The sequence below is a fragment of the Pseudomyrmex gracilis genome, unplaced genomic scaffold (assembly GCF_002006095.1).
Source record: "Pseudomyrmex gracilis isolate BER0280 unplaced genomic scaffold, ASM200609v1 scaffold_57, whole genome shotgun sequence".
NCBI classification, from domain to species: Eukaryota; Metazoa; Arthropoda; class Insecta; order Hymenoptera; family Formicidae; genus Pseudomyrmex; species Pseudomyrmex gracilis.
Window position 1 is genome coordinate 9747 of NW_018020641.1, and position 26353 is coordinate 36099.

At 35.7% G+C, this 26353-nt stretch overlaps 3 protein-coding genes and 1 long non-coding RNA gene across 7 annotated transcripts in view; 2 read left to right on the forward strand and 2 right to left on the reverse strand.

Annotated features, from left to right (window-relative positions):
* Positions 1-3345: 3345 nt before the first annotated feature.
* On the forward strand, positions 3346-5285 carry LOC109853964. Of its 2 annotated transcripts, XR_002250168.1 has the most exons (4): positions 3346-3747; positions 3807-4273; positions 4374-4515; positions 5144-5285. It is a non-coding gene; the product is annotated as an uncharacterized LOC109853964 (long non-coding RNA). The 2 variants fall into 2 exon arrangements; XR_002250167.1 differs by lacking the exon at positions 4374-4515.
* Positions 5286-5291: 6 nt separating this feature from the next.
* On the forward strand, positions 5292-7707 carry LOC109853962. Its single transcript, XM_020426578.1, has 6 exons — positions 5292-5346; positions 5480-5725; positions 5815-6030; positions 6232-6636; positions 7029-7180; positions 7323-7707. The coding sequence occupies exons 1-6, from the start codon at positions 5332-5334 to the stop codon at positions 7546-7548; spliced, it is 1260 nt and encodes a 419-aa protein (XP_020282167.1). The 5' UTR covers positions 5292-5331; the 3' UTR covers positions 7549-7707.
* A 139-nt stretch (positions 7708-7846) lies between these two features.
* Positions 7847-12301, reverse strand: LOC109853963. The gene is made up of 3 exons (XM_020426579.1): positions 12166-12301; positions 9637-9923; positions 7847-9305 (listed from the first exon to the last, which is right to left on the reverse strand). Exons 1-3 carry the CDS (start codon positions 12193-12195, stop codon positions 9137-9139), a joined length of 486 nt encoding a protein of 161 aa, XP_020282168.1. The 5' UTR covers positions 12196-12301; the 3' UTR covers positions 7847-9136.
* A 4559-nt stretch (positions 12302-16860) lies between these two features.
* The window catches only part of LOC109853971, a 53604-nt gene continuing 44111 nt past the window's right edge, over positions 16861-26353 (reverse strand). For all 3 annotated transcript variants that reach the window (XM_020426596.1, XM_020426597.1, XM_020426598.1), the window contains 2 exons: positions 18651-18936; positions 16861-18453 (listed from right to left, as the gene is read on the reverse strand). In XM_020426596.1, coding sequence (XP_020282185.1) covers positions 18325-18453; positions 18651-18936 — 415 coding nt within the window. In that variant the 3' untranslated portion in view covers positions 16861-18324. The remainder of the gene's footprint in view (positions 18454-18650; positions 18937-26353) is intronic.

Genomic DNA, 26353 nt, shown 5'->3' on the forward strand with positions numbered 1-26353 from the left:
GAGGCTAGAACCGACTTGATAGCCAATCAATATGCTACTTTTCTACAAAAGCATAATGTTGACTGGCATTGCGCACAACGCATTGAAGCGTTTTTCTGCAGACGCCGTTATGTAAGAAAAATATTATAAATTTGAAAGTAACGATAAAAAGTAACGCCTCATTTTGTTACTCATTACCGAAGAAATGTAACGTCGTTACTGCTTTCGTTACACATAAAAAAAAGTAACGTCGTTACGGAGTCGTTACCAAAAAAAAGTAACTGTAACGGTAACGTCGTTACAAGTAACGCGTTACTTCCCAACCCTGCTAAAAAGTTGCGAGCAAATTGGCATCTGTTATGTCCGCATTAGGCTTACGATCTGCTAGCAAAGCCTGCTCACAGAATCTGATAGCAGATTGATAGCAGAAACCGAGCAGAATCTGCTAACATGACTTGACATCAGATTGTCGGCAGAAACCGAGCAAGATCTGCAGCTTTTATTTGTCAATGTTAAATATTAAGTAAATGGCCAATACTTTTACGTTTTGAAAAGAAAATAGGAAAGAAGAGCAGTTACATTATCGACACGACGTAGTTGTGGACAACCGATTGCTACTAGTTAGTTCGCACGGCGCTCGTTGGCGCTACGAGCAACCGCCCCGCTTGCCCCCCGATCCCCGCACCTATTCCGCGATTCATTGACGCGTTGTGTACGATCAATCACGACAGTTCCGCATTATGGCTAGTATACAATGGGAGTTCTCCATCTAAATAGGAGTAGAGCTGCGTCTAATGCATAGAGCTTATACTCATGGAGAGGCCCTGCCTATATGCTAACCATAGAAAGGGCTCCGCCGGGAAGATCGACAAAGAGAGATATATTTCGATATATTTTGTCTCAACTGTGGCTCCCCCACTCCGTGTTCTCTGTTATTCTCTTCTATAAGAAGTGGCCACAGTTGAAACAGAAAAATATATCTCTCTTTGTCGATCCTCCTTGCGGTCGCAGGGCCTCTCCATGAGTATAACCTCTATGGTCCAATGTCATTATACGTCTATGTAATATATAGACTGCGCGTTCTCTACATTTGCCATGTTAAGAAAATGGGTGTGTTTAGCCGAAGTTAGCGCTACGTAGCGCTACGTAGCGGCTTCATGTAGCAGTTGCAATTGCTGCGTTACTTCTGCTGGACAGTATTGCTACGCGCAGCATGTTCTATAGAAGTAACGCAGCACTTGCAACTGCTACATGAAGCCGCTACGTAGCGCTACGTAGCGCTAACTTCGGCTAAACACACCCAATGTCTTCAACGTTGAGAGAGACAGCTGGTGTTGAATAGTAGCCTCATCTTTGTCTAGCGAAATAGTGGGGGAAAAAGAAGTCTTCGCTGATTGATAGAATAGTAGTGGAAAAGTGGGGATAGAAAAATAGTGGGAATGAAGAAGAGTGAAAGAGATTAAGGGGTGATGGTAGGTTAGGTGGTATGAAACAGTAGGCCCTGATCCCACCACAAACATTGATAGACAGAGAAAGAGTTACTATTCAAAGTATGTTGTCTCTCTCAACGTTGAAGACATCTTTTCAGCCAAACGCGCAGTCTATATATTATACGTCTATGGTCACGCTATCACGCGCTATCTCGATCCACTGAGCCACAACAGCACCAAACCAACCAAACGCGCTATCTCGAAATAGGTAGGTCTCCTATAGCGTAAGTACTATTAAAGGGTCGTCTACAATGGAGAGTTTTAGACTGTAACAGTAAGAAATTGACAAATCACAATCGATTATTCTTCTGTACTTTGTCTGTGATTGGTCAATTTCTTACTATTACGGCCTACAACTCTCCATTGTAGACGGCTCTTAAGAGAGACAAACATAAAAGTTTTAAAATGTAGAAAAACTTAACCTTATTTTAGAAAAGGACAGAAAGGAGATAAAACTCGAATTGAAGAGTACATCAAGAAGAAAAAACAAAATAAGTAAGAAAAGCAAAATGAAATGCATCACAATAAAAGATACAATTAGTGGAGATACATATTACATAAAATTATCATCAGAAGAAAAACAACGTTTCATAATAGGTCAATTTATTTTATTAAATATGTTTTCTATATGTTCTCTTTTTTATTTCTAAATATCTCTGTAGTAAAAATTGTATTGTATTGAATACATGAAGTACTATAGTACTTATTATATTTTTTTATAAGAAAATAAAAGTAAAAGTGAAAACTAATAAATGAGAATATAAAATATCTTTGTGTTTAAAATAAAATAAAAATATTTATTATATTTTCAGACAGCGAATTCGCAAAGCAAAAAATGCAAGAAATTAGAGAGTTTGCACTTACAAAGCAAGGGGAAAACGATATAAATTTAAATTGAAAAGAAAACTCAGAAAATCTCGTATCAATCGTCGAAGATGATAATTCATCTTTTACAGAAGATGAGAATATCATATCACACAATTCCTGTAAAGCCTGTTCTACAATAAGTCGTATGTCGCTGTCGGATGTCGGGCGCATGCGTATTGAGCTGGCGCGTGTCATCGAAAGCTGTCGTAAGTCGAGTGTCGCTGTCGTAACAGAAGATGACCAACTTTCATCTTTTGGCGACTCGCGACTAACAGCAAAACATTTACCTAACCCTAACCTAATGACTTTTCTAGTAATATATCATTCCATACTGCTTAACCTTATTTATTTCCACATATTTGACACGATTGAAGTTGAAAATAAGTTAAAATTCATTAAAAAAACTTTCAATAATATGGAATCAACGTATGTCACAGTAACTATTGATAAATTAATTATAGAATTTAAAAAAACTTTGTTTTTTTTTTAAATTATTCATAGTTTAGATTTTTTTATCACTTGACATAAACAAAAGTTTTTATTTGTTTTTGTACGAATATAGCTCAGCTGGCTATTTAAGGTTGCTCCATACATACTATTCTAAAGACTCTTCATAGTTGATGAGTGGAAAAAAAGATCTTTTCCTATCCGACTGCGACAATGTTGTAGAACGATTGTCGCAATAACTACCGATCATCGACTGTCGACAAACGACTAGCGTCATCCGACAGCGACATACGACTTATTGTAGAACAGGCTTAAGGAAACTGTTAGTAGTGCAATAGTGCTATAAGCGAAAAAACGTGCAAGACGAACGCACCCATTGTAGACTAGCCAAATACGTGCCCAACTCTGGTTTCAGCGGCACGTGAAAATGCACCTTAAACTGAGTGACAAGCGTCAGTGTGAAAAGGCACCTTTATGTATTAACGCATGCGCAAGACAATTCCGCTTGGTGGGAACTTGTCCCTCCATCTTAGTGCTGCACAGTGCACACCGCACGTTCCTTCTCTCGCAGTCTCTCCTGTTACCAGTCAGAGTGACGTTGGACAGTTGAAGGAGTAGTCGCCATTATTATAAAGACTAGGGAGTTAAACTCGGATGCTAGGCTAGAGAACGCAATTATGGACTTTTTCACTTTCGGGCTAACCGTGATTTGATCAGGCTTGAGAAAAATTACTAATTATTTAGGGTATTCTCAGCCTCTAATATATATTAGTACGCGATCATCGAATTTGATTTGGCGCATAATCGACAATGGAGTCTCACGTTTCACCTGTGACGATCATCACTACGAATTTGCCGGTAGATACGCCGCGTCTCACGCCAACGGGGAGGATAAGCCATGCAAAAACTCGAGTCTACACGCAGCGATACAGAACAGATTGGGAGAGAATGCCAGAATTTCGAGGTATTACTATTTTTGAATCTGAAGTGTCCCAATCTATGTAGGGTTCTTTGCATTTCTAGGGATCGCATGGATCACCAATCCATTCTGTCGACATGATACGAGATTCCCACATTTAGTGTAATAAATTTTCTGCTTTTGTCCTGCCTAGTTACTAGTATACTAAATATAGGAATAAAAGAGAACTAGTACGAATTTTGAAGTCGAACACACAAAGAAGAACTAGTTATTTAGAACCTTCTCTTACTAGTATGATAGATACATATACAATAAAGCTACGTGCAAAAGAATGGAAAATATTGTACATTTATAACATGTATGAGTAATATAGTTGTACGTATGTAAAAACTAAACTGGCATTGCTCTTGCTATTAAATTTTCTTGTTGTATTGAACAAGATAAAACAGTTTTAGTTAACATAAGCCATATTAATCTAACCATATTGAAAATGTGCATACATTTCTTTCTTGCAACTCTTTATTAAAGAGAGATAAAATGGCGGCAGAGAGATAGCTGACAACTTTTTCAGGTAGACTAAAATGTTTCTTGAAAACAATCGTCTTGTGTATGTATATATTTCTTTCATTTATTATTAAAGAAACCTTTCAATTTTTCCTTCATTCATCTAGAAAGCGGAATCATCTTGTAACATATCTAGAAATTTCCAAGAGCAGAATACAGTCTACTTTTTCTTCCCACTCTTGTTGGCAAGTTTCTCTTGCCAACTTTTCTCCTCTTTTGCAGTACAGCCATGTTGGTAAAAGTGATGGAGTAAGAGACCCTGCTGATTATCAATAGTATCTCGCGCCAAGTAGTTACAATTTACACAGCTTCACTGTGAATTGAAAATAATATTTTGTGTTCAAATACATAGTTCAATAAATTAGAAAGCCTGAATAAAAAGTATCTCTTTTATTTAGAGAAAAATATGATAAAACATTCCCAGGAAGATATTTTTTATCTGGGAAAAAATTACAAAAAATGTTCAATATTTTATTGACACTTGTACAATATAATATGACTTTTTATATATGTTAATATTATTACTTGGAGACAAATAAAAGATTTATTTAATTAATAATAATTAATATTAATAACAGCTCGAGATGAAACAAATTATAATACAATGAAAAAACCAAAAAGTATAAAATAAAAAGTATCTAAGTGGTTTTTTTCTTAGACAAAAATAAAAGTAGTTAATTATTATCAATACTTTGACAAAAACCTATTAAGTGACAAAAATAAAAATATTTAATATAATTAATGTTAATAATTTAGTAATTTTATATATATACACAATTAGGATTTTATACATATCTATTATACATATAACACACTATACATATCTATTATGTATAGTTTTCTTTTTACGATAAAAACAATTACATTTTTGTTATAGGATGGCTAACTTCGGTACCATTTCAGCCAACTCGTGCTTATTGTAAATATTGTAAAAAAAATTTACATGCACATCGGTTATCACTATTGAAACATACATGCACAATGAAGCATCAGCGTTCAGCTTTGCAACACAAGGAGGAAATTAGTGAGAATAAAGGAGATATCAATACACCTGAAATAGGATACATGGAAGAAGTCGAGGTAAAAAATTCAATTTTTGGCTATATTAAGCATAGTTAAAAAATAAGTATGTTTACAATCAAAAAATATAAATATAGTTCCTCTCATGAATATTTTCAAAAGCTATAATATATTATCTTTCCTTTTATTATAGACTGATATGAATGAAAGTCAGGAAGAACTTGATCAAGAAAACGAAGATGAAGAAATTGAATATGTTGTAGAAAGACTAGATGATGATATATTAGAAAATCAAGAAGTTAATGAGGACAAAAGCATAGAAATGGTCAAGGATGAAGAAATATATGTACAAAAAGAAGAAGTTGATGATCTTTGTGCACAGCTGCAGTCTGATGAGGACGATCCTAAACTTATAGTAAAAAAGGTCAAATTGCCTGAGGTAATTTATGCTTTAAGTTATATTTATTAATAAAAAAACAGATAATATTATGCGCTTCTGTAAAAATTTATCGTTTTTTGTTTATACAGGAAAAATGTAGAGATCCTTTAGCCCAAGCAATGGCTCATGTTCATAGCGAATATTTAGATGAAGAAGGAGAAGAAATGGACAACTTAGAGATGGAGGTAGAAATGGTGGTAGAATCTACGGATCCTATGATTTCCGATAGAGAAGAGACGTTAACAGAGACATATGAAGAAGCAAACTCAATACAGGAAGCCAACAAAAGATCTCTAGAAAAATCTGTAAGTAGATGGTTCTACGTTTTTTTTTCGAAGAATATAGAAATGCACATGCGTCGTGCATATCTCGAAACACGAAAAATTAATTTCTCAATTTTTTAAAATTTTAATTATTTTCAATGATCTTATTTTTTTATCAGTTGGATACTAAAATGAGGCTTTTACGAATATTTGTTATGCTTAACTAGATTTGTTATTTAACAGCAAGAAGATATAAATATTAATTTAGTCCCAGCCGGTTCATCAGTCATACTAGATTCGGGCACTGAACCGATCAGTTTTGAAGCAGTCACGTCTAAGATCGATAACAATAATTCAAACAAGACTGTTACTTTAATGTGCGGCAGCAAGACATTTACATTAAGTGGAGGTTCATTCCAACCGGGCACACAGTATGTGCTTACCAAACTCCAAAACAAACCAACCATAAACGACTCAAAAACAAGAACAATTAAGGTCACTGAAACAGATAAGACAAAGTTGTCCGTTGCTTTGGGATCAACTTCCAACATTAATCAAACGTTATTTACACCGAGCACCGGAGAGTCACCTGTACCTGGTACTAGCCAGATCTCGGTTGTTTGTGAAACCAAAACTCCGAATAGAAAAGTAAGAAAGGTTATTTAATCTGGTCTAAGTTGCTTCTTTGTTAATTGATTTTGGAGCTTCGAAAAGATGATCAAACGATCATCCTAAACGTCCAGAATTTTATAAAATAAGAAAACTAAATTAAATATATATATATATTCTGCGCTTAATTTATTGATTTGCTGTATTGGTTGGATAACAGCTTTATGCACGCAATTTGAATTTGCAAACAGAATCCGTTTGCAGAATCTAAATCTATTTACAGTTCGAGGAATGGTGTATAGGCAATAACTCTCTCTCTCTCTCTTCTCTTTTCGAACCCGCTAACCAATCCAAAAAAAATCACAATCATAACGCGTTGCTTGTCTTTATGTGGAACTAAGTTTAATTTACCTTTGTTGTTTTTACTTCAGATTTCTTTTGGAAAGCAGACACTAAAAAGGGAATATAAAAAGATGAATCTTACAACACATGTAATTGACTCTACTAAAGGACTTCCGGTCGCTGGCTTGCAAGTTTGTGTATACAAATTGATGGACGGCAAATGGACCTTCTTGAATGAGAGGTAAAATTTCTACTAATTCTTTTGCTTACTTCTTATTTAACATAATCATTATTATTAATTAAATTGCAAGTAATTACAAAGCAACAATACAAAGGGATCACATAAAAGTATAGATGTAAAGTTTTTACAATTTTGCTTTCAGCACTACAAATATAGAAGGCCGTTGTAATGATTTGGTGGACAAAGTAAGCTGTCCGGCCGGTCGTTACAAGATACATTATGACGTTGATAAATATTTTTCAGTGAGGAAAATAGATACTCTGTTTCCATTTATCGAAATCATAATCGACGCAAAGAATCCAAATACTCACTATCATCTGCCTCTTTTATTGAGTCCATTCGGTTATACGACTTATCGTGGCAGCTAGACATTTCAAATGCTCACATTGTTATAATACAAAAAACCATCGATATAATACAAAACCATATATTTTTGTGCAAATATTTAAAAAAAAAAAGATCTTCAAAAGAAAATCTACCATCAAGTTTGCGATTTTTACAGAAAATTTTAAAAATAAAAACTTAGGGATAAGTTCAAAAATATTTGTTATTTTTATAAGATATAGAATATAAGTACATGTATATAAATAAATAGATAATCACAAATTATTGTAAGACGTGAACACGTTATTGTCAAATGTGTCCAACTTTTTTTGTAACACTTTAATCCAATAATCTTATGATTTATTTGTAAAATGAGATATTGAGTCGAACACTTGTTATAAGTTTTTGCCTCTATTTTTTTTTCATGTAACGTCATCAAAAAGAACGGCGCACTTCGCTGTACTCAAAATAACAACAGGTTTCTCGAAAAGATTAGTTGATTAGAGCACGCGCAACCATGTCGAGCAGCTCGATTAATTGTCCGCCTAACAATTATGTTAATTAGAGAAACAAATTTAGAGAAATTAGAGTAAAATAATTTTTATAACAAGAACATAAATTTTTATAATGATTATTTACATATTGAATTACATTTATGTATCTATTGTTAACAAAAATAAGACTATACTTGATTAATCATACGGTAGTTCCTCGCTAACGCGTCGAATTTTTTCTTTGGTATTGTGCCAGGAGTCATCCTCATTAATTCCTAGAAGTCTTTTGCCGAGGCTTCGCGCGAATTGATAGGGATGACTTTGCGGCAGTCGAGCCAATGATCGAGCCAATCAAAGATGACAGCCGGCAATTTTTGGAACAATACTTCTCTCGACATCTTTCCGCTCGCAAGAAAAAGTTAGCAAGGCACTACTGTATTAATTAATATAATACAATAAACGTAATATTAATTAATTATAATAATAAGTATTTTATATTATAATATGTTTAAGTATATAAACCTAAGTATAAACACTATTATGGAAATATCGTATTTTTTTATTTTGTTGAATTTAAGATTTTGTTTTTTTTTTCAAAGCACATAAAAATACTGTTACTATACATATAGTAACAGCATATATACATTGCATATATACATATATGGATATTTATCGGTAAAATCCAAATTGTCCTAATACACACACACACACACACACACATTGTATTGAAGAATAACGCGCGTCATACTGTAGCGAGAAAGAGAGAGACAATAATAATTATAGCTGCGTAATGGTACTATCGATATGTACTTTTGAGTTTTTTCTTCCAATTTTTATACACAGCAATTAGTATATCGTAACACAGATGCTTAATACGATGATAATTAAATGAATTATATTTTCCTAAGTAAATAGTTATGTGATATATTAGGAATATAAAAACTGTGTATAACAATGCATAAGATATAAGAGGAAATATAATGGAAAAAAAACGGAAGAGATTAAAAATTACACTTCATGTTTCTCTAATATATCTTTCTGTAGATATAATTAATTGTTTGAAAGACGAAAAAAGCGCATTTTTTACCCAACATTTTACATTGTTATGCAAAACTGTTTAGGCGAACTTGTTTGATTGTTAGTGTGGTGGTAAGTAACTGCGATCAGCATTAGTCTTTGGCGGTATATATGTTGTGTCTCCTGGTCCTCTGGGAGGTCCAATGTGTGGCCCCGTTGGCCTCGTTCCACCGATCGCTGCAGCACCCAGTCTAAACCCAGCTCGATATCCATTTTCATCCGCGACGTAACTTGGGAAAGATTTCGTTATGTTTATTTATTTATTTATTTTGTTTTTGTTTTTTTGTATTTTTGTTTTCGAGCATTAAGAAATACAGATTTTAAGATATCGTTGAAATATTACATAAAAACCGTTCCACGCGTTGAATACGAAAGTAAAAGGTGGAAATAAAAAGACAACGATAAAAAAAAATCCGGAAAAAGTTCAGTCAATTTTTGTTTTTGTATTTCTCTAAATCTAAAAAAATCTGATATATAAAAATAGCCAATAAATTATTTTTACTCAAATGATTAATTCGAGAAACGCAAGTTTGTTACAATAAAATTTATACACATTCTTACTTAACGGAAACAGGAATTCCCTCGGGGCTTTTATAGGAATAAGAACCTTCCACAACTCGGACCAATTCGCCATCCACAAGTTTCAAAGTGGCGATTTCCTGCCTTTGAACACCATCTTCATCGTTAATGATATTTGTAGAGATTGATGGACTTGCGGCTGTCTTTGGTTCACGTTCGAAAGGCGGATTCAGGATCAGACCACCAGAACCGCGAGCGAACTGCGGCGCTTTTTGATTCGAAGATAATTTTTCGGCAAAGCATGCCGAGAACGACAGCAAACACCAAGTCTGTGGAAATTATATATTCCAGATAAGTTAATCTATTGGTTTTGTTTAGAAAAAATAAATATTGTTTGAATTCTGTGCGTATATATTGATAATCTATGATAAACCATTTTCCTTTATAAGTTTTTAAAAGAAAGATCATTTTCCTTTAAGTAATTTATTCTAAGATTGATAAATCACATCTATGAAGACAAGAAGAATCTTCGAGAATGACCTCGCGACCGGTGTATTGGATAATCGCGCACATAGGTGGGGGTGGATCCTTTGGAAAAGGACACTTTCTACTTGATCGATGACCGACCACCAATCGGGCCTACATTTCGAACGCTTCAGGGCCTGATAACCGGCCCGTGAGAGTTGTGAAGATGCAATCGCACGGACGATCATCGGGAAGGTGCGACGAGAATTTCGCGAAACGCGCCGTTTCAACGGAGATGAACTTTCAACCCTCGACAATGCGGTATATTATGGAAGACAGCCGATGTTTAACCGCGGACGGTATTTTTCATATACTGGAGATAGAACTGGTTCCTGAAACGATTGCGCATACTTCGGTTATTAATCCAACGGCTTATAGTAATCGTGGACATATACATTTGAAAGGAAAAGCAAGCAGATAGACGGAGAGAGAGAAAGAATCTCCTTATATTATGTTATTAAAGATTTGTAAAAGCCAACCACGACATTAATTAGCGATATTAATCGCTGTCGAATTAATTATCAAGTAATATGATATTATGTTTACACATATACAAGTTAAAGCGGTATATATTACTGCAGAGAAGAATTATTGTAAGAAATGAAAATGTATTTTGCGTATTGTATCTTATTTTCGAATGTTCATACGACGGCTGAAAAGTTCTAAGCTTGAATTTGTATTTTGTTTGCATGACAGTCCTGGCGATAAATATTTGTCTAACTTTTAACCCACGCCGTATCGATTAGGTATCGATCGGTTAAATTTGAATATGTTGTATACAACATGCGAGCGGATTTAGCCAATGATTTTCAAGAAAAACATCTCTCAAAAAACCAAAGATAACGCTCGATAAGATCGTTCAGGGAGATCACCGGCAACCGTCGACGCGAACGGATCGGGACGACAGATTGTATCCGCGGGGAATCATTTCATTTGTTAACATATAACGTACAATTATACTCGTTTTTATAACCATAAGTATCGGTGATTATTTAATCTTTCCTTTTTTTTTTACCTATCGACAACCTACTCACTTACATTACACGTATAAATTAATATTTAGATATAATATATATAATTTAAATCTAAATTTAACACACTACTAGTTCAAAAAAAAGGATTAACAAAGTCGTGTTAACATTTTGATGCGCTTTGAAAGATGAGATAGAACACGCGTTCGCATAGATCTTGCAATTTAACGCACGTGTGACTTCAGAAATATTGATTGATACTTTTTATTTCGTTTTATATATTTATCGGATGCGCCGCAAGTGCGATGTAACGATTCATTTAACGAGGACGTAAAAATTTGCAAAGGTGCAAATGCATCGTGTGTAATGCAACAGCAATAATATATTTACGAGCGACTTGTGCGTTATTTGTATAATAGCACACTGACACTCTATAAGGATTCTGGTAGCGTTCTCCTCATGTTTCAATGTGGATAACTTCGACGAGAAATAATTTACGATGACATGCATCCGCGTTATCTTCTCTCTTACATTTATTGCTGAATGCAACATCGAATATAAATTGCTCACTTAACGATCTTAAACTTATTTCTTTCCCTCTCTTTTTTCTATACCAACGTAATATTTAAAACAATTAAAATTATTAGATGTATAAAATAATAGATATTGGTCACAATAATGATAGTCAAAATAATTTTGAGAATAATTATAATCGAAACATTTACAAAATATAATTACGATTGCTATATATTTTTATAATGATTGTAGTTTACTTTTAACTTTCAATGACCTTAAAAAAAATAAATAAATAAATTTTAGAGTAATAAAAAAAGCAAAATCCTTGAAATTCGTTTAAATCGCATGTAAATATATACATATATAAACTCTAGAAAGATATAAAAATTTATTATCATGTGTTAAATATGCAAAATTCAACTCTTCTCTCTCTTCTTCTTTTCTTCTCTCTATCCTCATCGGAAGGATAGAATTTTCTTCGCGCGTGTTACGCAGCCGTTAGAATTTTTCCTCCCCTTCTTTCTCACTCTCTCTCTCTCTTTCTCTCTGCAATACTTACTAGCGAGTGGACAATCCCACGATGACCCATAGTGACCAGTTATGACGATGAAGAAGACACTTTGCACTACATCACCCAGCACGCGGCACTTCGACAATCGCGGCCACTTTGCGTTACAACGGAGCTATATATACCGAGTCCTGTTAGCGGATCCGTGCTCCTGCGCATCCCTCGAACCTTATATATATATATGGTGACGACGTGTTTCGCGCGCTCTCCCTCCCCTGATCATCATCAACGAAGAGAACGATCTCTTCAAGCTACCGTCTAATTGTGATTCACGACTTGAACGATCACTGCTGATCTATTGCGTGTGCAAGGCGCACGTGTGTTTGTTTATTTATGTGTAGTAACAAGCCCGAGATTATTGTTCCGAAACCCGAGCCGTGGTTGACAGTAATCGAAAGATTATTCAAGAAATATGGACGATTTTTACTGACGGTACGGAGAGCGTCACGTAACGATCCTCTATACTTGTCGATGGTGGGTGAGTGACATTTCAGACAGCTTTTGATTTTTTTAACGATAGTTCCTCTCTAGTTTAAGATAATTTTCTCTTATGTAATTACATAACATTCAAATAACAGAATTTTTGATGCAATTATAAATTATCAATAGAATTGTTGTGTTTTTAAACAAACGTGCACGCGAAATATGATAGAAAAAGTAATTGTTCCATTTTTGTGTTTATTTTATACACATATTTACATTTTTTCTTTAATTTAAATATTTGCTTTTAAAAAACGTTCGTGCTCGTGAGAATTAACTTAGCGCGCGCTATCTCTTCCGCATCTCGCGGATTTTGATTTTGATTTCCGGCGCAAAGTGACATTACGAGTGCGTAAACGGATAATCCCAAAAGCACGCGCGTGCACCGTGAAAAGCGAGACGACACGTTGGAATTATCGTTGCCAATTTAAAGGCCACCGTTGTCACGACGAACCCGCTGTCGATCTGGCTCGTTTTAAGGGCAACGCGAACAAACAATGCGATCTCTTGAACCTTTAATAGGATGCGTTCTCGCTCTTAATAGGATACGCCATAGCTTTTGCTGACATTTTATCTCTGTTGCGACGTTACCGCGATGCCTAACCCACTGCATTCCGCAATCTACTAACGGTAGCGATTGATCACCTCTGTCAATATCGATTCCGTGAATTAAAATCGCATCGAAAAATAAGCGTTTGAATCAAGCAACCGCAACAAAGATATCAAATTAGTCGAGAAGCAAAAAGGCCAAAGTTATTATAGAGAAGACCCAAAGTCTTTTGTATAACGTCAAGATGAGAGATATGAAACAAATCAGAGAATTTTCCTTTAATAAAAATTAATTGCATGTATAATACAATAAGTAATTTGGATTTCGATTAAAGATTTTCTTTCTCCCGGAATTAAGAGTCACAACCACGTGACGAAATTAATTCGTCAGTTAAAAGACTAATCGAAGGACGATGAAATTTTGTAAACTAGAGAAAGATAGTAATCTGAGATTATTCAGTGTAATGTAACGAAGAATGAAATGCGACGTACGCCATCACTCTCCAAGTTGCATAACTTTAGTAAAAGGTTCGATACAACTTTTCTCTCTCTTTCTCTCTCCCCTCGTTGTGAAGACTTTCGAGAGGTAAAGATGTACAAAAATATTGTTGCGCAACGTACGCGCAAAATTATAGTCCAGCACACGCAACCCACTACGAGAGATATAAATAAAATATCGCGCGCGTTCATCGAGAATTTTTTTGGCTCGGAGTTACAGAGTGAATCGTGACCGTAAGGCGCGCGACTTACCTCTTATCCTGATTTATCTCAGCATTTTTACTGAAAACCTCAATGCAGAAAGTTCTATAATATATCGAATATATCGCGGCTCGCCTAAAATGTTAATTAAGCGAACGCGTTAATTCACGGCCTTTCTTGTTTTTTTTTTTCACTTTAGAAAAAATGCATAAAAAATTGTTTTGAGATAATTGTTCTGATAAACTGATAATTTATTTTTTCCTACTTTTCTTCGTAAAATGTAACACAGATATAACAAAGATTTACAGAATAAAGTCTAGAACAAAATTCGTTTTTTTTTTTTTACTTAGTTTTCAAACAAAAATGTATCTAAATGCTAATTTCTGGAACACATTAATCTATGTATTATTTTTTCTGATCTTTAGCGTACAGAATGTACTATGTGAAAAAAGCCAATGGAGTACTGTGTAACTCGTATATGTTTTATGCAAGAATTCGAAAGCATCTTCCAGTGGACGGTAAAGATTTCAAATTAAATCATCGATTTATTATGATTTCATAATTTCTGTCCAATTGCAAAATGAAGTAAAGATTTTTATGAAGAACTACTTTGCTCAACATTCTGTCATGTGGGTAGAAGACTCCGAACAAAACGGAATATTTTCTAATAATCCAATACATAATTACAAATATACAATAATATATGATAAATGCCTCAAGAGTCTCTTGTGTAGTGAAAGTTCACGTATCAGAGTGGTCTATTCTCAAGTTATGTAATAAGAATTAATTGAATTATGATCAAAAGCTATGTACATAATGATATATTGTTTTAACATTTTTGTTTATCTCTCTTAAATAATTATACAGTTTTTATTGTATAAGAAATTTTCTAAAACCCACAGTGTGAGAGAGATGTACGTCATCACATATATCGTAGCAAAATGCATAAAATTATATAAACAATATTTTAAAAATTTAGATAAACAACAAAGTATGGGCCTTTGTGTTAGAGATTATATAGGTCAAATTACTCCAGTTATGAACCCCTTCTGTTGTCTCTGATAATTGGCGTATTTGCTCTCGCCGTTATTTTTAACTATTGCTCGAGTACGTTATGAAGATGAGCGAGATGCTCGTCGTGAGTGAATGAAACGGGTGAGTAGTGCGCACTGGAGCACGCGTGTCACCTGAGTATCACGAGAGTGTGATTATAGAGTTGACACACTTACTTGTATTGATAATAATAGGTAGCCGGCGTTACTTTATGATAATTAGCACAAAAATCAAGATTAATTATTATTATTAACTTACGAAAAATAACAAAATAATAATGATGATAATAACAAGAAAAAAGAGCGTTATTCGTAAATAAACACATTAAAGTGATAAAATATCTGGAGAGGTCGTTGCACCAAAAATCAATCACTGGCAAGACGCCAACTATCGGGGTGGTTAATGTCCGTAGAAAAATACATCCCGCTGCAAATATAGGACAAACCTCAATCCGATGCATCCTCGCGTCTGCAGTATCGATTAACGTAAACTTTTTCACACACAAAAAACAATTTTCTTCTCGGTGAAAAAGCGACTCGACAATATGTATAATATTTATCAGCAAGAATGACTGTTAATTATTATTAAGTAAATTTAACGTTGATGTGTGATGTCGAAAGATATTTTGAATTGGTGTCAGCCACTTCGCGCACTCAATAAATAATTCGCTTTACGTAATCCAGGTACTCTAGTCAACTTCCCGTAAGACAGTCTATTAAATGACAAGCGTAGTCGTAATTTTCACGGCTCGACTGACATCTAATTTACATTTTCTCTTCAAGTCATTATTTATTGTTGTGATTTTGCATTTCATTTTGAAAGACATGGAATTTTTTAATTTCGGAAGAGAGCTAAGGAATGGAGTGATCCGTTGGGGACGGCCTACACGAACAGGTCCAAAACTGAGCTTATCAAGTTTTGCATATCTTACAAATTATGATTCTGTTTTGCTGAAAAAATCTCATAAATTTACATTTGAAGTTATCATTCTGAAGAAATATAAATACAAGGTGTGTTAAAATTATCTTCTTTCATTCATGAATTTAAGATTTTAAGATTTTAACTGTCAATTAATATTCATGATATTCTGGAGCTATCCTTGTAGGCCTCGTAATGCTAATCAACTCTGGTCAGTGTTAATACAATCTTCACACGTCATTTTTTTTTTAACAAGACATTTAATATTCGTTTAATATCTGTAAGCTCAGCAGAGTCAACATTTTTGCGTGGGAACAGACGTTAAGAGGTTCTCATGTGTAGGTATGCGCGCGTTTACAGATTCCTCTCGTTTGCGCTGCGCACACTGCGCACACTGCGCTCGATCGGCTCTTCGCGGCACGCGAAATATTTAAGGGATTCGTTAAATCTTCTGGATTATTTTTCGAGGCATAACACAAGCTATAAAGGAGCACGGCATACAAAACAGATAAAAGAACAAGAAAAATAAAAATATTTATATATACATTTGCATTTCTCTCTACTTTTTTTTTTAAGAGACTAAAATTGCGTTATTGCTATAAAATTATTAATACTATTTAACAAAAAGCATATTTTATAAATTTACAAATTTGACATGAAAAATATTTTGAACAAATTTTATATCTTGATTACAATAATGCGCTTTTATGTCGTGCAATATACTGCAACAAGATTACTAATGGACAATTATAAACATTCGTTCGTTATAAAGAGGTTTTAAATCGCCGCCACGAAGAGTTTAACACCTCCCAATATTCTCGACTAGTTCGCACAATATAAATTGCTTTCGTCCATTAAAAATTGCCACTGCGGAAGCGGGGAGGCACCGAGATCTCCTCCCCGAGCGGCTCGTTAATTAGGAAAATAGTATCTTCGACATACCATTTGAACGATCCGGTTTCTTTCTTTCGGCATTTCATGCATTTCTTTTTTTTTTTTCGCCGTCGATCAAGGTGAGAGTGTCTTTAATAGTATTAGATCTTAACGAGACTCCAAATTGATCAAAGAACTCGCAAATGCAGCGAGGTGTGGTACGCATACTCTGTACACAGCGACGTTTAACGTGCATATTCCTCACATGTATCAACGATCATCGAAGCCACTGAATTAGGTTTCTCATAAACGGCGAACGTATTCTGCTCGCACCGAGATCTAACGGACGAATTATGTTCCGCGAAACTTTCCATGCCTCTTATCTCGCGCACTTTTCGACCTAGAATCATCTCATTCATTGTCATTCTTCTTTCCTCTCTTTCTTTCTTTCTCTCTTTCTCTCATTTACTCACTCACTCACTCATTTTTTTTTTTCATGCACTCTTTCTTCCTTTCTCTCTCGCTCTACGCGCACAATGCAATCTTAAAATCACAATAATTCTGACGATAATTAACCACGATAATAAAAGCATATAAGCTATACAGCTACCATTCTGTATCTACAATATAGTTTTGTATGTATAATATATATATATATTTATATATATTTCTCTCTATTTTTTTCATCGCATTTTTTTTCCACTTCTCTAGTGTTCCAGTTCTCTGTCTCGAGCGGTTTAATGTTCGTTCGCGCACTGACGTTCCTCATTTTCCTGCTCTTTGTGTGAATTCTAAAATTCTCTCCCGCATCCGGAAACCCGGAAGCCGAAGATAGTTCGGTGACGTTCTATCTTCTTTGACAAGAACTTCCATTGTTGTTGTATCCGCTGTGCCGCGCCAAATCCGATAATCGATACAACGAATTTGATGCCACGCGACAAATGCAACGTTATTTTTCAGGACATCTTAAGATTTCGATTTTTTTCAGCAAGAATTAACAGCTTCTCAGAATTTGCCTCTTAATATCTTTCATTTTTTTCTCTTTCAAGTTCTGACCTTTAATACTGGGTATTCTGTTCTCTTCTTTTCGTCGTCATGATAAGCATCGTTTTGATATCTCACATGCAACTTATTTTTCTCTTATTCTTCAATTTCAATCTCAAATTAATATTATTATTTTATATACGCGATTGCACGTTCCTCGTCTTCCTTAATATTTCTGCTTTTCTTTGTCAATGATTTCTATCTCATTTTATTGATAAAAATTTCTTTTCTCTTTTTAACAAGTCATCTTCTAGATTTCTTCTGTGATTCCAACAAATTATGTTCAGAATACCGGCGCGTTTTTCTTGCATAAAACGTTCATCGGTATTCTCTTCGAGACAATTCTCTCTCCAAAGAAGCTGCTTTTTCGTTGACGCGTTTTCGACGCGTTTCTTGTTCCACGTTTTGAGCTGCTCAGCCGCGACATCTTCGGAAACTTTGTGAAGATCGAAGATCTCGTGAAGTCATGCGCTCCCGACAGTGGAGGAAGGTCCGTATAGCGTACGCGTCTCCGCCGCTTCCGTCGCGCAATAATTACTGCAGTACGCAGCACTTGCACTTAGGCTTCTTCTTCAGGGTGACGTGCTCGACTTGGGACGCGTCGCCCGGTCCCTGTGCCGTCATTCTCGCGACTTCCACCGTCGCAGTCCTCGCCGCGGATGCCTAATCGACAGATACAGTTCGTCTTTAATCTGTCGCCAATTTATACAAATATATTTTGTTCTTTTTCTAAATTCTTCGATCTTAAATTTTAGAACTTTATTCAATAGATCTTTCCTTTTTATATTACTTTTACATTATTCAAGTTGTTGAATTACTTTAATTATTATCTATATAAAATCTTTAAAGCTTCTTCGCACCTTCTCATTGACAGGCTGCTGATTGCTCTTTGACGGAGTTCCACCGTGAGCGCTGCCATTTTCCTGGCCGGGCCTCGGCGAGGCATGACAATTCCCAGATTTGAGCAGCGGACTGGTACTCGAATCGTGCTCAGTTTTACCAGTGTCCTCGCCTGGCAAAGGTGGTGCGTTCTGACCCGGAGTTGGTGTGATCGGTTTCCCACCCTTTATCAGTTCAACAATCTCGTCAGCTTCCCGGGACAGATCACCATCTGGCCTGAACGGATTGTCCCATCCGCTATCCGTGCTGAAATAAGAAGAAAAATTGTTGCTTTAGTTCTACTATTATTGTGGAAAGCATTTGCATATATACAGAGTAGTAAATTAAAATTTTTTAAATGTAAAAAAATAGATTTTACGTTTATTTTGTTTGTAACGTTGACATCAATATTTTTATTATTAAAACAAAGTTTTAAATTGTTACACACGCGCACATATAAACATATAATATTTTAACAATTACCGTAATATCTGTATGTACATATATATAATTGTATAATAAATATTTGTTTGATTATTTACAATACAATTTATTAAAGCAACTTGATATTTATTCGAGCAAATCTTATTCATCTAAGTTTTCTTCGAGTTTTTTTTCTCGACATTGTGTGTGTGTGTGTGTGTGTGTGTGTGTGTGTGTGTGTGTCAGTTTATGATAATGAATTTGTATCACAGCTTTATGTAAGCATTATATTTCTTTACCAAAGAAGCAGTTGAGTGGAAGATCCAGATTATCGACTACATCAACTTATTTATAATATATTGTCATAATAAAGAGAAAAATCGAGTTTCTTAACTTGAAAGAATGAATTTAAAGCGTCTTTCGCGCGCTAATTACATTCTCGCAAAAATTAATTATTAACTTAATATCATTTAAATGCAACAGGCAGCATATCTCAATTGGTCGCAGGCGCAGCGACAGTGTCACGTCGGTGCCGCTACTTAAATTATACTCAATTGCGATCATCGCGTCCGCCTCGATGACCGTGACATTAACTTCAGTATAAAATTACATTTTATTGCGCTTAATTGCGCCGTATGTACGGTACACTCTTGGTCGCTCACTCGCGCACACACGCGTGCGAGCGCAAACGGACTTCCGGTGGATTTGCACGATGTTTCCTGGTCGCATCAACCGGAGCAATTGAGGCGAACGTTGATGTGAGCGCATTTTCAGGGCCAACGTGCGCTCAAACTCACGAACCGCACGATCCGCTAAATTACTTACTCGCAAAGTGCGCGAAAGACACGCGATGTTGGAAAAGTTATGTATCATTTTAATCTCGCTTCAAATTCTCGGACCCGGAGCTACTGTTATCAGTGTTATCATGGCATTTGCATCGGCAGAAAATGGACGGTGGTGCCTATTACCGCGTGAAGATGCAATCGAATATCTTGCAATTTCAAAGCATACAGCATATTAATTTGGAAATTACATGTTTAATTGAAAAAATAAATAAAACAAAATTATCACTGTGATTAGACAATCAATTGATCTATATACACGTAAATGTGTAAAGATTATATAAAATGAAATCAGGTCGAAGAAAGAACATCTCACAAATCAACCAGGAAATAGGGATCGATCCGGATTCGATTTCCGACGAAAGAACAGATCGGATTTAATACGCGACCTTCGTTTTTCTCCAACGATAATTCTCATTACGAGATTATTCGATCAATTCGAGATAACTTCGTTAAATAGTTTCGAAGCACAATTGAAGTTTTCGTTTCGGTTATTTCTTTTTGATGTTATTTTTTGTTTAACTAATGATTCTTTTTCTCTAAAAAAAAAAGTGAAATAAGAAAAGAAAAACAACAAATAAATATCCAAAGTGTATTAATTTAAACTCTGACTGATATGTTATATTAATAATATTTCAAATATTTTATTTATAAAATAACTAGAGCAAATATGCTCTTCAATACTTTTCGCGAGATTAGACGACGTGATCCGTCGATGCATCTCCCAGCTGATGTAATCCTCATCTATGTCTATATGTATAGTCAAGCTAGGGGTTGAAGACCCCCTGAGAGAAGGAAACGTCGCTCTTTGCTCTTTGAGGTCGACGCGGCGCATAGCTCGGCGCATGGTCGCGCGGCGATCGAACTTACTCGACTATTCTTGCAATGAAAAGAAAGCAGAACGTGAAAAGAAGATAAGGTGGCGGAAAGAACAGAGAGAGAGTTAAGGAACGTGCGAAAAAGAATGAGGAAGACACGCCGACGAACCAGGAGAGATGAGTGATGAGAGAAACATTGGACGCTTGAGTTTATTATTTCGATAATAGAACCTCGCCGTGATACAACAGTTCGAACGGTTTTGTATCATTTCTGAAGACATTTTATACGTGCAATTAAAAATCTTAAAAAAAAATATTATTTTATTTTATATTTTATATTCTGCGAATTTATATATTTTTCTGAAGAATCAAGTTTCGTTTCGAACAAAGAGAAAGGGAAGCGTAAAATACCTTGATAAAAATCATGTCGCTTCATATAACGCTTCGCGATCGTCAGAAAACATTTTACGATAAAGCGTTTCGTAAATCTGAAGCTTTCAGAATGTGACATTGTGTACACGCAACAACTCGACAAAAGACGAGGCGAGAAGAAGAGACGCGCAAACATCATCGACAAAAACGCCGAATAGGGCATACCTCCGGTTTAGATGCTTGTGTAAAGGAGCTGTCAAATGTGATTACCTCTCGTTGCCATCGGTGTCCTTCGGAACCTTGATCACGTAGTACACGTGGCCGCCGTGGGTGGTCGTCATTTTTCGATTGCTCCCGGCAACATTTGACAGTAATCTTCAAGAAATTCTCTCCTTCCTTTCCTCTTTCTCTCCTTTTTTTTCTTTCACTCCTTCACGCTCCACTAAGTGTGAAGTTGATCTTCGTAGACTTCATCGTGCTCTCACTCTTATAAAAAAAAAACTCCAACGATCCAAGACTGACCGGAACGTCTCCGCCTCGACGAAAAAGAACTTGGCCGATTTCGCGAGAGCAAACTTGAGGAGCAACATAAGACTTTATTTTTAAAGCGCGTCGCGACATAGAGAGAGAGAGAAATCTTCCTCTCTTTCTAATTCTTTCTATCTCTTTTTTCCTCTTTCTCTCTCTCTCTCTCTCTCTCTCTCTCTCTCTTTTTCTCTGTCTCTTTCTCTCTTTTTCTCTTCGGTATTGGCTGCTTTTCTTTCTCTCTAACATTCGAAAAAACAGAAAGAGACAGAAAAGGATCTCGCGCGTTATTTTGGAGTTGACCGGGCTTGCCAAATCAAGAGGGAAGTTTTCCGCGTCGAGTGTTTTGTGTTTTGTATATCGAGTGTCTGCTACGAAATCGCCTATCGAGTGTCCATTTATCTGCCTTCTGGCTTCTAAGAAACTAGAAGATTGATGAAACACACGATCGCGAACGACTGCACGACATTTTGAAATATTACAAGGAAAAGATCGGTTGCGTAATGCTTTTGTAAAAACTGCGCAACTAACAAACCGAATAATTTATTTTACATCTTTCATTTGTCTTTTTGCAAACGTGCTAATTTTATATTACCTTTCATAATAATATCGAACTGTCAAAAATATACCCAGTTGACAGCACGCGGCTATGCGAAGTAAAAAAAACTAAAGAACTAAGTATCACGATAAAAGTGGCGATAATTGACATAGAGAAAAAATTTCGATATATTTGAGCATCGACATTACATGTCTTTCTGAAATCTGAAGAGAGAATTCGACGATTATAATTGTAAATATCATTACAACGATCGTAAGCATCGCGATCTTTTCCAGACTTTTTTCCGACAAAAATCTGTCATTTCTTTATATTATTTTCTATCTGAGAAACTTTCCAAGATTCCTTCTCTCTCGTGGCAAACAAAGGTTTGTTTGTCGGATAAGCTTAGCAAACTACTCGTAAACGCGGACAAGTCGCAAGACGCACTTCCGTCACGTAAAAGCTGCAGTATCGAGAAGCGACCTATTTCGGGATAGTCCGTGACCTATTTTCTTCATTTCTCTCACCGCGATATGTCCACTTGCGCTTGCAAGTAACTGGTCAAATCGTCGACGTCTGCTTTCGCACACATTTAGCATATTTTCCGCGCGTTAAAAAGAAAGAAATTCTCAAAAACGGCAGCGCAGCGATTTGTTCATCCGCGATATTTTCGCGAATGCGCGCATAGGTCGCTCGAAAATAGCCCGGAAATTTACACGTTGAGTCAGCGTTTTAAGTAGAAATACGCAGCTCTTCGGATTCGCATTCTACTCGCATTTCTAGTGTTCGCATGCGATAGTTCGCATAAGTATAAATTTTGTCGCTGTATTATTAAGGAGTATAAAGAAAAACGGTCTCCTATTAGATGAGAAATTAATTTTGATGGAACACAAATGATATTAAAAAATACAATCTACCATGTAATGACGTGACCAGTCGCACTTAACAGCTTTTAAGTCGAAAGAGAGAGAGAGTGAAGAAAATTTCAGGGGATATGCGACTTAGTTGTGCAACTAGTTGCCTAGCGGAACACGACTAGATATCGATTCGGCACTGTTTACGTACGACGTACGGCTTCAATGATGGTTGATTCATCGATAAAACAACACGCAAATCAGACAGACTTTTATCAAGAATCAGTAGAAATTCTGATTATTTCAACAAGGACGGGGACGGATCGCGATCTGCTATATTTAAACAAAACGGGGATAAGGACGGTATTGTTAATTCGTTTCTTACGTATGTATGCATGTAAAAATAAACCGCATAAGAATATAGTACATTTGTATGGAACGACATGCGAACGCGCGAAAAGAACTTGGAGTGTTTTTCTTCAACAAACAAGAAACCGACCGTTAATTCGCTTGAGGTTTGTTCGCTTGAGGTTTGTTCGCTCAACGACGGGACGCTTAACACACAGAGACTTTGTTTTCTTCTCTATGAATGGAACTCTATCGACCATTTAACGTGTGCGGAAATTCAATGTGCGAAATCATTTAAACCATTTATTTTCTTGAGAGACAAGTTGCAATATGAACTATATTGTTTACTTTTTCATGACGCAACAAATTTTATTGCAACCTTATTCGACATTTATTTGTGTTTTACATATCTGTGAGTTGTTGTACAATATATTTTTTAGCACGTCTAACTGTTGATAAAGATCCTCGTAAAAAGCAGAAACGTTCGGTTGTATTTCGAAATATATAAGGATAGTTAATTCTCAATCATCCGTTGCTCAATTTCATATTTCTTTAATTAAATTAAGCTTAACATAAATTGCAAATTACTTGCGTACGTTAAAAATAACAGAAGGACTGATATTACTTACACGTGTAGATCCAAATAAAAATATAAAGCGAAATATTTTTTCAACGATCCATATCTAGCAGATCTAATCTGATAATTAATCATTGTTTGTCTGAACTTCCTCACGTATGTTCGTATGAACTTTCTCCTTTCGAAATACCTGCTTGCTATTTCTCTCACTCGAAGGAATATCGACCTTTTCCTGACTTGACTTCTGTGTTTGTGCTCAGTCTGCCGTAGGGCGGACCATCAACCGCTGAATAAGAGGATGCGAAGAGGTGGTGCATCATCCCGAGCATTAAAGGGCGCAAAGAGATGATGGACAACGGTTTTTTTTATACATCTTTATATTCATCGATTCCGTTGCAGCGCGAAAGCAAGTCAATTTTTCACAATCGAGCCCGTTTGACATTTTCAGAATCCCAATTAACGATCGACACGGCCTCGCCCTGCCTGCTATCTAATGACGCACCCTCTTACAGGATGCATACCGTCGTGTTCTTCCCTTCGGCCTTTGCGCTCGGCGGTTATGGGGGTTGGACAACTGGGGTAAGAATATGGGTCACGGCTGTTCTTCCTACGAGAAAATGCATGCATCGTCTTTGCAGCGCGGTAAATTAGATTGAATTGCGCTTCTTTTGGTTGATTGAGGATCGGGGGTAGATGGATTTTACTTCTCTACTACTTTATAGTATTTTTTTTAATACATACGCGGATGATATATTTAAAGATTCTCAATTAGATAATGAGGATAATTAAAGATCAATGTAATAATATTTGTTTTTGAAAACAACATTATTAAAGGTAAATTTAATTTTAAAAAATTATAATTAAAAGTGTTAAGCTGTCGAGCAAACAAATCGATTCTTCAAAGACGAAAATTGAAAAAAAAGATAAAAGAAAGATCTATGAACTCGACCTAATTCTGTGATCTGTGCCGTATATGGGCCAATGGGTGTAAGGTCACGCAACATGGAGATGCATGCATGCGTTTGCGCCGTCGTCACGGATTCACCACGCCACCGCGGCTGCGTGGTCGACATCATGTACCTGGACCAGGCTCTCTCTGATGCCTGTAAGTAGGGTAGGAGGGATATCAAAAGGGATATGGATGCAATACTCAATTAGACCCAGATTACAAGATATCTGGAGCGCCATGTTTGTACAATTATATCAATTATCAGTGAAAAATAACTTCTATTGTGTAAATTTGAATTGGTTTGCGTCAAAATCAAAAGAGTCGCGATAAATTTTCTCTTTTGCTGAATTAATGATTTGTAAGAGATTTTCAAACAAATTTAAACGCAATTTTAAAGTCGAAGCTCGGTTGCGCGAAGACATTTTGAGATATTAAAAATACACGAGAAAACTGCGTCTCAGAGATTTTTGTTATCAAAATAGTCGCTTTCCAAATTATTCACAAAATATATATTTGTTTATTTAAGAAAATTTTACAAACATAATATAAATTTCTACGTAAGACACATTTTTCCACACAAATCTATTGTATGTTGTAATGTGTTTGTAATGTTTTGCAAGTTAAATATATATTCACAGATTATTACGATCCAAGAAAAAATTCATCACCAAAAACAAACTACTGTTCACCGCTAATAATTGTTATAAAAGTATTAAAGTATTGATCTGATTATAATCTAATGATGTTACTCGTGTTTATCGATACGCGTAATTGGTAATTGTAGGTAATACATGGTGCAACCAAATTTCCCGTGAAGGCATTTAATGGAGATCAACGAGGTGGAGGGCGAGCGTCATTCAAATGAGGAGGTCGTGAGAGTGAGGGCAAAAATTATGTCACAAGGTAACAGCCGTTCAAACAGCCTGTCACCGGGTCCGAACAATGATTTTCTTTAATATTACATTTTGTTCAATATCATTTATTCACGTTATTATTCTTGAGTCACTGCAGAATTCAATCTGCTCGCAGTAATATTTATAACGCATTATAATTCTTCTATTTTGCATTAACAAGCACCGGTTGCGAAGCGCACACATGCGAGTCTCGAAAAGTTATTATTATCCTGTATTATGCCGGTATAACGAGTGTTTATCTCAGATGTGCTGCGCAACGAGAGAAAGAAAGAAGCGTCTCGGTGCAAAAAATTCACGCTATGCGATCTCTTTCTCTCTCTGTCTCTCTCTCATCGTTGTCGCGTCTCTACTTATTCTTCTCTTGGAAATGCATCTTTAGTGCATCGTTTTACGCGCGACACGCCCTCGTAAATGTGTTTTCGCGATTTTATGAACGCGACAGTCGTCTGAATGCAAATGTAATAAGTCACGTCCTTCGCAGCCGCGTCTAAAGCGCATTCCAAACACAATAATAGAGAAATCTG

What these genes read in the sequence shown, in the direction of transcription:
- LOC109853963 (XM_020426579.1), bottom strand. Translation starts at nt 12,195, where the DNA reads ATGGGTCATCGTGGGATTGTCCACTCGCTA. An exon ending in GTGGGATTGTCCACTCGCTA is followed by an intron (nt 9,924 to 12,165) that starts GTAAGTATTGCA and finishes TAATTTCCACAG; the next exon opens with ACTTGGTGTTTGCTGTCGTT. An exon ending in GGAATTCCTGTTTCCGTTAA is followed by an intron (nt 9,306 to 9,636) that starts GTAAGAATGTGT and finishes ATCTTTCCCAAG; the next exon opens with TTACGTCGCGGATGAAAATG.
- LOC109853962 (XM_020426578.1), top strand. An exon ending in AAAAGGTCAAATTGCCTGAG is followed by an intron (nt 5,726 to 5,814) that starts GTAATTTATGCT and finishes TTGTTTATACAG; the next exon opens with GAAAAATGTAGAGATCCTTT. An exon ending in AAAGATCTCTAGAAAAATCT is followed by an intron (nt 6,031 to 6,231) that starts GTAAGTAGATGG and finishes GTTATTTAACAG; the next exon opens with CAAGAAGATATAAATATTAA.